At 46.9% G+C, this 13379-nt stretch overlaps 1 protein-coding gene across 2 annotated transcripts in view; it reads right to left on the reverse strand.

Annotated features, from left to right (window-relative positions):
• LOC138959567 (protein virilizer homolog) overlaps positions 1–13379 on the reverse strand; it is a 79663-nt gene that overhangs the window by 40066 nt on the left and 26218 nt on the right. For both annotated transcript variants that reach the window (XM_070331107.1, XM_070331115.1), the window contains exons 18-24: positions 12776–12893; positions 11149–11319; positions 9564–9707; positions 8296–8508; positions 7863–7948; positions 6118–6264; positions 5669–5764 (exon numbers count right to left, since the gene is read on the reverse strand). In XM_070331107.1, coding sequence (XP_070187208.1) covers positions 5669–5764; positions 6118–6264; positions 7863–7948; positions 8296–8508; positions 9564–9707; positions 11149–11319; positions 12776–12893 — 975 coding nt within the window. The remainder of the gene's footprint in view (positions 1–5668; positions 5765–6117; positions 6265–7862; positions 7949–8295; positions 8509–9563; positions 9708–11148; positions 11320–12775; positions 12894–13379) is intronic.

Here is a 13379-nt window from a genome sequence, read left to right on the forward strand (position 1 = left end):
GGCTGTTTCTCCAGCAAGTCGAAGGTAAACTCCTCTAGATGCGTCTGAAGTGGTATGTCTGTAAGGACCCGTGCTGCATCCTTCAGGATCTCTTGCAGGTCCGCCTGCTGGTCGTCCCCAAGATCAGGTGAGATGTGCACGTCCGTGAGATCCTCACTAGCCTCCAGCGGACAAACTGGTACCCGTCCTCCTCCCTGTTCTTCCGTTGTCTCGTCCATCACGACAGCAACTGCTTCTGTCACTTTGTCCTTTTCCCCGTAGGCAGTCCTCTCTATGTAGGCGCGCAGCAGGTTGGCGTGGTACAGGCGTGCTTTCCCGTTCATGACGATCCTGTAGTCGTTTTGGCCCACTTTCGCTGTCACCTCAAAAGGTCCTTGCCACTGCAGTTGTAGCTTGTTGTGTTTGACAGGTAGAAGTAGCAACACCCGTTCTCCAATCTTGAAGCTGCGCGGCCGTGCCTTGCGGTCGAATCCTCGCGCGTAACGCTGTGCTGCTCTTCCCAGGTTCTCTTGAGCCAATTTGCAGGTCTCTTCAATCCTGTTCCTGAGTTCTACGATGTAGGTCGCTGTCGTCTGCACCTCCTCGTCAGCTTCTTCGTCCGTCCAAGCTTGACGCAGGATAGCCATGGGACCGCGTACCTGTCTGCCGTACAACAACTCAAATGGGGAAAAACCCAAGCTCTCCTGAGGAACCTCGCGGTATGCAAAAAGCAATGCTGGGATGTACCTGTCCCACGTGCGTGGTTTCTCCTGAGCTAGTTTCCTCAGCATGGTCTTCAAGGTGCCATTGAACCTTTCCACCAGTCCGTTGCACTGAGCATGGTAAGGAGTGGTGAAGTGCTGCTCCAGTGATAGCAGTCGTGCTGCCTCCGCCATCACTCCTCCCGTGAACTGCGTGCCTCTGTCGGTGAGTACCTCTGATGGAATTCCCAGCCGGGACCACATAGTAACCAGAGCCTCAGCTACTCGCGTGGCTTCAATCGATTTCAGAGGGATCGCCTCTGGGTATCGAGTAGCGTAGTCCACCATGGTCAAAATGTATCTGTTTCCGTCCTCAGACGCAGGCAAGATGGGCCCGATGATGTCCACTGCCACCCGACGAAAGGGTTCGTCGATGAGCGGCATCTTCTCTAAGGGGACCTTCCTCACCCTTCCTTTGGCAACCACCTTCTGGCACTTATCGCAGGACGCACAGAAACGTCGGACATCCGTGCAGATGCCTGGCCAGTAAAAGTGGCGCCAGACACGATCCGTGGTCTTCTTGGTACCAAGATGACCTCCCAGAATCGAGTCGTGTGCCGTTGCCATGACACCCTCGCGAAACTCGCGAGGCACGACAACCTGTTTGAATGTACCTTCTTGGTTGCTGAACTCACGGTAGAGCAACTTCTTGTCCCTGAGGAACTTTGACCTCCCATGCTTCCCGTCCTTGGGTCCTGAAGAACCCGAATTTCCCGTTTTTCCTGGCCGTGAGCCTGAAGATTTGCCGGAGATCGCCTGGGCGTCCTCGTGCACTCTGATCCAGTCGGCTGCCTCCTGAGTAGTCTTGGGCTGGTGCTCCTGCACGAAGGTCACCACCTCAGGTCGCAGGCTGGACATCAGTTGTTCCATGACTATGAGGTCGGCAAGGTCGTTGACGGTCCAGTCCTTTTCGGCCATCTCCACCCAGCGCCGCAGGTAGAGGTTAAGGCGTGCCACAAACTGATGACTCAGCTCGCCGCTCAGTCTCTTGCTGTTACGCAGACGTCGTCTGTAGGCTTCAGCAGTCAGGTTAAAGCGCTGGAGTAACGCCTTCTTAAGTGCCTGATAGTCTCTCGCCTCGTCGTCCTCCAAAGCGTTGTAGAGCTGCAATGCGCGTCCCTTTAAGCAGGTGCTAAGGCGGCTAGCCCACGTGGCCTCTTCCCACTTCTGGTCAGATGCAATGCGCTCAAACCGGCGTAAAAAGTCGTCGAGCTCGTCCTTGTCATCGTCGAACGTCGGCAGTCTCGTACGGTCGGCAACAAACGTCGGCGCGCTAGCCTGAGTGAGCGTACCCTTCTCGGCCTGTAGCCTAGCTAGCTCTAGCTGGTGATCGCGATCCGCCTGTTCCTTCCGGTCTAGTCTGTCACGTTCGTCTTTCTTTTCCTGTCTGTCAAGTTCGGCCTGTCGTTCCTGTCTCTCAAGCTCGTCTTTCTTATCCTGTCGGTCACGTTCGGCCTGTCGTTCTCTTTCTTGTCTGTCCAGTTCGTCCTTCTTTTCCTGTCTGTCTCGTTCGTCTTTCTCTTTCTTGTCCTGTCTGTCACGTTCGGCCTGTCGTTCTTGTCTGTCAAGCTCTTCTTTTCTCGTCTGTCGCTCTATGTCTTCCCTACGTTCCAGCTCCTTGCGTTTAAGCAAACTACGCGCTCTAACGCGTGCGTCACGCTCTGTCTGTTCCTCACTGCCAGGAGTCTCGAAAGTTATTCTCCTCGTCGGAGATCCCCCTGTAGCCATGGTTAGTTTTAGCAAAGCTTTATCACAAAAGTAAGTCTAACGCAGCTATAGCTAGAATACGCGGTGACGAAAGCGGTGGATACAAAAATCCAGCAACCGGAAAATGCAGAAGAAAAATCCAAACGGTGTAGAACAAATCGCGTAGCCTACTTTATGGCTGCTTTTTGCGGTGAAACAGAGTGTTTCCCACAGCCTTGGTTAGGACAGAAGTCCTCGGACCCTTCCCCCCCAAAATTCCAACAAAGTCAAAATATGGAGAAAAATCCAAGTAAAACAAGACGGTAGAAAATGTAACCTGTTACGGAATGCGAAACAACAATGTAGAGAAAACTGAGTAAAACGAATAACAAATCCGCTAACCCCGCTCAGCTCTCTGCAACGGAAAACTCTGAACGTACAACAACAAAGATTCACAAACAAAGGAAAGGGAGATAATCACAGTTAGCGCATACAATAACTCACAAATTACAATTTACATTTCCTGCAAGATGTGAATCGCTTAAGGTGTGGTATATGATCAAAACTATACAAAAAAGGGTAGCACCAAGCAGAAAATAAGTCGAGCACTGACGAGATTATCTGCTCTTAGTTCTCCTTAATTGGTGGGTCTTTATCAGTTGGAAATTAACTGAGTAAATCCCGGCTTGGCCCCCACGTGTCACGTTTCAATATATCACTCAAGGTGATTATGAACCGGTTAATTACTACTAATTAACTAACCACACCACGATCCACTCTCGCAGGCATACAATTAAATAGAGTCAACAAAAGTATAAGTTTCAGACGCCTGTTTATGTATAAACTCTCCACCTCCCTCGAGCCTTCACTCAAAATATGTTCCTTTTACGTTCTCAACACGTAAAAAACCAGTGTTCACTGACAAAATGCCAGTACTATGTAGAAAATTATAGTAACACGCTGAACCCGTGTAAATACAGTCGAAATGAGAATGTTCTGTTCGAAAAGCTCTAGTTCGTGCAGGTGTCACACACCCCACGTTGTCACTACTCCAATGAAATCATAGATACGAAAAGACAACGGTGGTCAACGGGGTGCGTACGACATGGTGCACTTAGCTTTATCTCTGCTGCTGCTGCTTAGCCGGTATGCTGGTTAGTCGGTTCGCTGGTTAGCCGGTCCGCTGGTTAGCCGGTTCGCTGGTTAGCCGGTCCGCTGGTTAGCCGGTCTCCTGGTTAGCCGGTCTCCTGGTTAGCGTAGCCTCAACAGTTCCCGCCAGAGTCAGCCGTGCCGATGTTACGGGAACGTAACGAACGAACGAAACGAACGAACGAAGGAAGGCTGCAAACAGAAAGCATCGGTGCACTAAACATGTCAGCTACCCCTCACCCACCACCTTAAAACATGTCATCTTTAAATATCTCATCGAGCACGTGGGCCTGCACAAAACTGACTTTTTACAACAACAAAACAGCCATTTTCCGTCCTTCTCTCCCTATCTGCAAAAACCATATACAGATTAGTATTTTAGCGTCACAGAGAGTAAATTATGCGCTAACCTGGAAAGAACAACAGAGAGTATTTCATTCCACAACACAGACTCATCAACAGCGTTAAATAATGATTTATTACCTCAAAAGCCTATGATTGTAACTCTCAATGGAAGCAAAGTCCGCCTCCTCCCTGGAACAGTCTCTGTTCGTCAACAGTGACCCAAAACGTCCAGAACCCCTTGTCGAATCCTTATGCGAAAGCCATCGCCGACGAAGGAAATGTGACGACTTGTCCTCAGCAAAATACGTGGCAGAGGAAAGGAATAACTTGTGGAAGTTCCCCTAGAGTGCCGAATATGATACTCGGTGAAAAACCATCATACTCTAGTGACTGTGTGTTAGGTCCTTCCCCTTCTGCCGCTGGGTGTCAAGTGTGTCGTCCTTGAGTCTCTGACAGACCACCTAGCCAAATACACGTGACTGACCTTGTCACCAAACCAGTCCAGCTATACACAGTTTTGCCTCCCCAAGCAGGAAAAAGACACGAGAAACTCAATCCCTGAAAATCCCGTGCGCGCTGTCAGCGAAAAAAACCGTCAGCCCTATGACAGCAGAAACCTGCACTGTGAAGCTCGTGCGTTTCAAAACATCCGTGCTCGGGAGCACTGTCAGCAAAAACTCTGCTGTGTCCAATATCACGCACAGGCGCTTTCTATCATACATTGACCCAGAACAGGCACTCCACTGAGTGACGCTTTCTTGGTCTCTGTCACCCGATCGTGACAGAATTAAAAGAGAAATATGTTTAAATTAGGTGTGTTTCACTTGCAAACTTTCTAAAGGACTCAATGTATCAGAAGGTAAATACCACTGGTTCACAGATTAGGAATGCAATTTTTTTCTACCACACCACTGAAGGTCTCTGAATCCCTGCAAGTGGGGTATATAAAGTTGTGGGTGAGCACAGTTTTCAAATAGATAGCAACTAAGATGCCACATTCGCCAGGATGACATAGCATAGCTGCTGAACATGTCACTCAATTTGGTATGGTGAAAGGTAGTGCAAACAACCGCTGCAAAAAAATGGATTTAAAAAAATAAATATAAAAAATCCAAAATTTTTCCTGGGACAGGACAGAAGAAATCCCACCCCTGCAGTAGTTATTTAAGAATTCATGTGTGTGTGTGTGTGTGGTTGAATGTGGAGTGTAATTACAGCCCAGGGTGAATCATGAGTGAATTGCTGTGTGTGTTATACCTATGGAAATACTGACTCAAGAATTACTTCCGCAGGAGACTTCCCAGACAGAAGAGGGAATTCGCGAGAGCTTGTCTGAACATTCAAGCAGAGGCATGAAGAAATGAAGATGCACGAAGCAGAGCGATGTGATCTAATAACCTACCCCGCGCTGTTCTGGTGATGGGGTAACACATAATTTACTCATCTAGAACCCTGGGCGTATTGTGTAAATGTGTGTGAATGCTGAACGTTTGAATATATACATGCTGTACCAGTGAGCTTTATAAACATTTTGAGCTCCACGTATTTTCTTATTGTTGGAATGAATGAATGGAGAATAACGAATGCGTATAAATGTAATAGTATCCTTCTGACTGTCAGTCGGTATTTTAGATAATTCATTCCTGACATCTACTGTATCTTGGCTGTAACACCCACACTCATTTAAAACAAAGAATTCTCCAGAGAAGTTACGTGACAAAGACTGACACAAGAGTGAGGCTGTATACCTTGAGAGTCTCAGCACTGTACAGTGAGGAGCTGGGGACGGAGCACACCACAGTGTGAAGTTCCAGCAGAGTTGGCAGGACTGACATGTCCTTGAACTGAAAACAAGACACACAGTAAAGAATACACATCATTCTTATTGCTTGTCCATCACTGCAAAGTCTACACTAAAGCCCATGCTAAGGACGATTCGTCTGGCTTTCAAACAGAGATTCTTTCAATAGAACTTTTTAGCCTTTTTTATGAGGAATTATTTTCTTAACTTTGCGTGTGCAGTCTTTAATAACACACACATGCACGCACGAGCGCAAATCAAATCAACATGGGAAGCGTGAAAACTTGGGCAAATGTTGAACATTTCACAAGAGAGAGGTGTCATCAAACAGATGTTGCTACACACTCTAACAAAAGTGTGTGTGGCAAAGCAAAACGAAAGAAAAGAGGTGCACACCTCTGATCCTCTGGTGTGTACGATGAGGGAAATGGTTGCCTTGATGATGGCCAGAGCTGGGATGACAGCAGCAAAGAACGTGGTCCAGTGGTCCAGGCACTGCGGTACCCCTTGTTGCCATGGTTTCAGCTGCATCTCACTCACTTTCTGCACACCCAACAACACATTTCAGTGGAGAAAGATTCCTAAGCTAGTGGAGTATTTTCTACCAACATATAATTAAAATGTCTTCAGAAAAATTCTTAACAAAATAAAGACGTAGATCTCCTATTTTTTTCAATGCATTGTTGACAGGTTTAGAATAGGAGCCTTCTCTTGCTAGTGTAGTGTCTATCGTCTGCTGTGGGGACCAGGGGAGAAAACTCTGACCTGTCCATGTACCGGATGCAGACGACACCTGACGGGAGAAGACAGTGTTGACTGAAAACCCAATGAGAAAAGACGTGGACACTACTACGCTGCAGCAAGAGACTTTGGTAAGTCTGCCTGTTGTGGCGTGCCTACCCTTTATGTGACTCGATATAATGTAGTCGTGGCGTTATGCTGGCCGGGCCTTCGATACGGCTGGGCATTACAGGCTCCGGGCGGGGTTTATGTCTTTTATCCAGCAGTGCATACCGAGCAGGGCTTGGGTACTGCCTTTTCACCACATGTGTATTAACCCTATCAGCACTGACTGCAGTGCAGGCTCAGCAGGGCTTGGGTACTGCCTTTTCACCACATGTGTATTAACCCTATCAGCACTGACTGCAGTGCAGGCTCAGCAGCCTCTCCAGCCTGGAGGGTTTTGGCACTGTAGTGCAAATCTGATAGTTACTTCACTAAAGCGCTTCTAACTCTGCAACTAATAGTTGTAGACACATAAAATTTTGTGTGTTGTATGATAAGTGCATGTTCTTACCTGTTGAGTAGCAGTCAGTACCTTCTGAAGTGTGTAAAGTTCAAAGAAATCCTTCTTCCAAGTCACAAACACAACACCAAAAAGTATGTAAACACACCACTCTGTCACAGTTGTTCCAACAAGTCACAGGATGTTTCTGTCTCACATTTGCATCGAAGCCCGCGCACAGGTCTTGTGCACTCAAATCACCACTTGTTTCACTCGATTGAGACGAAGAAACGTCGCATTCGGCATCATAATCACTGTCATCGTCAAGGAAAATCTCGTCAAGAACCTGCCTCAACGAGTAGCGGCGTTGGTTGCTCATATTTCGCAGGAAAAATGCTCAAAAAACACTCAATCGGACGATTTTCGTTCGCCAAATTGCTCCAAACAAAGAAGAAGGAAGTGGGAACAGATTTACCTCCCTTGCTCGTGACCTGTCTTTTATTTTTAGATCAGAATCAAGGTCAGAGAAGATGCGTGTCACCGCCCGACAGTTTGTCAGGCGCAGGTGATGAAAGCTGCTAAGGAGCACCCGACAGTTTGTCGGGCGCAGGGCGGAAAGAGTTATTGTATGTATGCGCGAGCTGTCCTGTCATGTCATATGTTTACCGCACGGCCGTCACTACACTAGTGAGGAGGGATTGGTTTGGTTGATGATCTTCTTTGTCAGTCATTCAGTGTAAGGAAAGATGAGGCGGAAATATCCAAAACTTACATCAGAAAATTGCTCAATTAAGACAAGAAGGCATGTAGAAAGTTGGACAACCTTTCATCTCTGGAGACATTTTGCAGAAGGGATCAAATCAGACAGGTCTAAACCTTCTTTTCTTCAGAAAGGTATGGACAGACCTCGACTTACCTGCAGAATGTTGACCAAGACAGGGAAACAGTCAGCACCGTACAGCTCCACAGTCACAAAGTTGTGGTGCAGCGGTGATGGGAACTCTGTCAAACAAAACATATCTAGTTCATCTCAAGCAACATGACATTTTCACATGTTCACTTAATATTGGTTTTTTTTCTCCCAGACAGGAGAATATTTACCTATTTGAAACATTTGAGGCAAATTGCAAGTTACAGAAGTATGAACTAATTCAAGAACCATACACCTTTACAGATGCAGCATTGTGAAAACAAGTGTTTCACAGCACCACAAAAACACAGTAAAAAGCAACCTTTGGCTTTGAGTTGTGTGAGGAAAATCTCGGGGAATGGGACAGACATGTGCATGTACACACACACAAACACACATCCCACCTCCCCCCCCCCCCCCCCCTCCAATCCCTACCCACCATCGGAGAGAGAAGCCAGGTGGTGCGGGGGAACGGCCAGGTTGTGCAACAGCCTCAGCACGGTGATGAGAGCGGGCGGCATCTTGGTCACGTCTTCAGCCAGGGTCTTGAGCAGCGTTGCCATGGTAGCCACGTCCTCCATGCCCAAGCTGGTCAGTTTCTTGACCGGCGCTAGCCACTCCTGCAGCTGTGTCAGCTTAGTGCTGTTGGTACCTGCGCAGGTAAGGAAAGGTAAGGAGTCGGGTAGACAATGCTATCGTCATACTATCTGACCTTGGCAACTTTCAAGAATTAAGCCTCTCGTTACTTGGGCGAAGTCGGCTTCCCGAAGACATCTTCACAATACTGGCTGCACGAAGCTTTGGCACTGAAGTTTTGGTCAAAAAACTTCCCCAAGTCGGCTTCCCGAAGACATCTTCACAATACTGGCTGCACGGAGCTTTGGCAGTGAAGTTTTGGTCAAAAAACTTCCCCAAGTCGACTTCCCGAAGACATCTTCACAATACTGGCTGCACGAAGCTTTGGCACTGAAGTTTTGGTCAAAAACTTCCCCAAGTCGACTTCCTGAAGACATCTTCACAATACAGGCTGCACGAAGCTTTGGCACTGAAGTTTTGGTCAAAAACTTCCCCAAGACGACTTCCTGAAGACATCTTCACAATACAGGCTGCACGAAGCTTTGGCACTGAAGTTTTGGTCAAAAAACTTCCCCAAGTCGACTTCCTGAAGGCATCTTCACAATACTGGCTGCACGAAGCGTAGGCACTGAAGTTTTGGAAAAAAAACTTCCCCAAGTCGACTTCCTGAAGACATCTTCACAATACTGGCTGCACAAAGCTTTGGCAGTGAAGTTTTGGTAAAAAAACTTCCCCAAGTCGACTTCCTGAAGACATCTTCACAATACAGGCTGCACGGAGCTTTGGCACTGAAGTTTTGGTCAAAAAACTTCCCCAAGTCGGCTTCCCGAAGACATCTTCACAATACTGGCTGCACGAAGCTTTGGCACTGAAGTTTTGGTCAAAAAACTTCCCCAAGTCGACTTCACACTCAATTAAGGACAGCGTAAACAGTTGTGGAGAAACTTTTTTCTCTTTTAGGAAAAGTAATTATCTTGGCAGACAAAAGGAAACGGTACCCTGTGAGTCAAAAAACCAATGACTCTAAGTGTAAGCAAGAGCTGACACATCAATCAAACGGCAATGTATCCGTCTGGAATTTAAAGCTCTGTTTACTGAAATGGCCGCGCTTCACCGAGTAATGATGCTCACCGTCCTCGCTGATGGCCAGCAGACGACTGCCGTATTTCTCGACGATGGCCGTTCCCTCTGAGTGGGCCACCATCATGGTCACCAGCTGGGTGGTGTAACCCCAGCACACAGACTTGCGCTGCTCCGTGTCCTTGGCTTCATCTCCTGCAGAGAGAAATATATATATACAGTGGGCCACCATCATGGTCACCAGCTGAGTGGTGTAACACCAGCACACAGACTTGATCTGCTCCGTGTCCTTGGCTTCATCTCCTGCAGAGAGAAATATAATATATATACAGTGGGCCACCATCATGGTCACCAGCTGAGTGGTGTAACACCAGCACACAGACTTGCGCTGCTCCGTGTCCTTGGCTTCATCTCCTGTACACAGAGAGATATCTATATATACAGTGGGCCACCATCATGGTCACCAGCTGAGTGGTGTAACACCAGCACACAGACTTGATCTGCTCCGTGTCCTTGGCTTCATCTCCTGCAGAGAGAAATATATATATACAGTGGGCCACCATCATGGTCACCAGCTGAGTGGTGTAACACCAGCACACAGACTTGATCTGCTCCGTGTCCTTGGCTTCATCTCCTGCAGAGAGAAATATATATATACAGTGGGCCACCATCATGGTCACCAGCTGAGTGGTGTAACACCAGCACACAGACTTGATCTGCTCCGTGTCCTTGGCTTCATCTCCTGCAGAGAGAAATATATATATACAGTGGGCCACCATCATGGTCACCAGCTGAGTGGTGTAACACCAGCACACAGACTTGATCTGCTCTGTGTCCTTGGCTTCATCTCCTGCAGAGAGAAATATATACAGTAAAACCTGCATCTAGCGGCTGGCTCTCTCTCTCTCTCTCTCTCTCTCTCTCTCTCTCTCTCTCTCTCTCTCTCTCTCTCTCTCTCTCTCTCTCTCTCTCTCTCTCTCTCTCTCTCTCTCTCTCTCTCTCTCTCTCTCTCTCTCTCTCTCTCTCTCTCTCTCTCTCTCTCTCTCTCTCTCTCTCTCTCTCTCTCTCTCTCCTTTTCTTTGAAAAACAAAAACAAAAACAAAAAACTTGAGGGCTTTAAAACTTTGAGTTTTAATAATCACTGTGGCAAAAAAGAATCAGTGACTGTTGGGTTTTTTTTTCCAAAAAAATGTTGACGCATTCATATTCATAAGAAAGGACACCTTGCTACAAAGGACAGTGGCAAGGCTCCCCAAGAGCGTCCTTTGCTCGCAGGTTTTACTGTATATATACAGTGGACCCCCATTTTCAGACCCTCCAATGTAAGACCCCCTCCCTTTTAAGACCTAGTTTTCTCAGATTTTCTGTTCATAACCTGTGTAAATTCATCCTCATTTTAAGAACCCCTCTTTTTTAAGACCTGATTTTCTCATAATTTATGAAAAATGGGGTTCCACTATATAACTAGTAATATTTACTAAAATACTTTAATAATACATTGGATTCAAACATCATTATTACTTTTTGTTGTTGTGGAAAACACATTTTCCGGAAAGATAAATTTTCAAAAACCGGGTTTCCAGCAAGGAACCGGAAAGGTGTTAGCCCTGAAAGAAAGATCCCACCTTATGCTTACCTGTGGGGTGGATGAAGGGCAGCAGGGCGGTCAAGTTGTTGGCCAGCCCCAGAACGTGACCAATGGCACGGCGACCCATCACGCAGTGACGCAGGGCGGAGGTGAAGGTCATGGAGTACAGGCTGTGCAGGATCCCCAGAGGTTCCGGGTCGTCCACTTTCACTGGTTCCCCTACCACAATAACAAAGACTGCGTTGCGGATCACATAATACTTCCTTGCCAATGATTTTATACCTTACTGCAAGAGACTGTTAGACAAACCAGAGATACAAGTCTAAACAGTAGAAACCAGAGATACAAGTCTAAACTGTAGAAACCAGAGATACAAGTCTAAACTGTAGAAACCAGAGATACAAGTCTAAACTGTAGAAACCAGAGATACAAGTCTAAACAGTAGAAACCAGAGATACAAGTCTAAACTGTAGAAACCAGAGATACAAGTCTAATCCGTAGACAAACCAGAGATACAAGTCTAATCCGTAGACAAACCAGAGATACAAGTCTAATCCGTAGACAAACAGAAAAACCAGCAAACAGACAGAGTGAAAGCTATAAGCCGCTTCATTACATAAAGGCGGCTTAAATATGCCAAAGTTCCCCTGTTGCTCTTCTTGTTTGTAGTTTCCACTGGGGTTGATCTGAGGGATTGTTAGAGACGAGGACGATGACTTGTGCTAGTCCTGTCACCCTGAGAATTGTCAATGGAGAACAGATATTTCTGGTACAGCATACCTACAATGCAGGTACACAGGGACTGCAGTCAACCATCCTACTAAAGTTTCTGACAATGTAACAATGCGCCAACCAAAGCCGTTGACACGAATGCTAGGCTGTGAACTGTTTGTTCTCGTCTTCCTCATTGTGCACATGGTGGAAGCAGAACAGTGGTTCTAACCAGCTCAATCCAGCTTGTCCTGTCTTCTTCTTTCACAAAACACTTTATGCCCACTTTCCCCTGCTAACCAGCTCAATCCAGCTTGTCCTGTCCTCTTCTTTATGTCCACTTTACCCTTCTAACCAGCTCAATCCAGCTTGTCCTGTCCTCTTCTTTATGTCCACTTTACCCTTCTAACCAGCTCAATCCAGCTTGTCCTGTCCTCTTCTTTATGTCCACTTTACCCTTCTAACCAGCTCAATCCAGCTTGTCCTGTCTTCTTCTTTCACAACACACTTTATGTCCACTTTGCCCTGCTAACCAGCTCAATCCAGCTTGTCCTGTCCTCTTCTTTATGTCCACTTTCCCCTGCTAACCAGCTCAATCCAGCTTGTCCTGTCCTCTTCTATCACAACACACTTTATGTCCACTTTGCCCTGCTAACCAGCTCAATCCAGCTTGTCCTGTCCTCTTCTTTATGTCCACTTTACCCTTCTAACCAGCTCAATCCAGCTTGTCCTGTCCTCTTCTTTCACAACACACTTTATGCCCACTTTGCCCTTAGGCTGTCCATAATTGAGCCCAAAGTTGATTTCACAAAGACTTCTTCAAGTCTTTATACCAAACATTTTCGTGCAACACCCTTCGTGAAGTTGACTTCACACAATTGATATCAGGCTCTATTATCTTTGTGCTTGTTTCATTCTACACAAATAATGAGTGACTTGCACAAATGATTGTCCAAGCACTGACCTTTGTTGTGGAACTCGAGGAGCTGGTCAACGTGCTGCAGGGTGTAGAGGTGGTACACCATCTCCAGCCCCAGGTGTTGCGCCACCATGTCCTCCCCGGACTCCTCGCACGCCTCGTCCTGAAACAAGGTATGCAGTCAACACTCGTTACCCATCATGCTCTACTGCAGTCAACACTCCTTACCCATCATCCTCTATTGCAGTCAACACTCCTTACCCATCATGCTCTACTGCAGTCAACACTCGTTACCCATCATGCTCTACTGCAGTCAACACTCCTTACCCATCATCCTCTATTGCAGTCAACACTCCTTACCCATCATGCTCTATTGCAGTCAAAACTCCTTACCCATCATCCTCTATTGCAGTCAACACTCCTTACCCATCATCCTCTATTGCAGTCAAAACTCCTTACCCATCATCCTCTATTGCAGTCAACACTCCTTACCCATCATGCTCTACTGCAGTCAACACTCCTTACCCATCATGCTCTACTGCAGTCAACACTCCTTACCCATCATCCTCTATTGCAGTCAACACTCCTTACCCATCATGCTCTACTGCAGTCAACACTCCTTACCCATCATGCTCTACTGCAGTCAACA

Source organism: Littorina saxatilis, linkage group LG1 (assembly GCF_037325665.1).
Source record: "Littorina saxatilis isolate snail1 linkage group LG1, US_GU_Lsax_2.0, whole genome shotgun sequence".
Lineage (NCBI taxonomy): Eukaryota > Metazoa > Mollusca > Gastropoda > Littorinimorpha > Littorinidae > Littorina > Littorina saxatilis.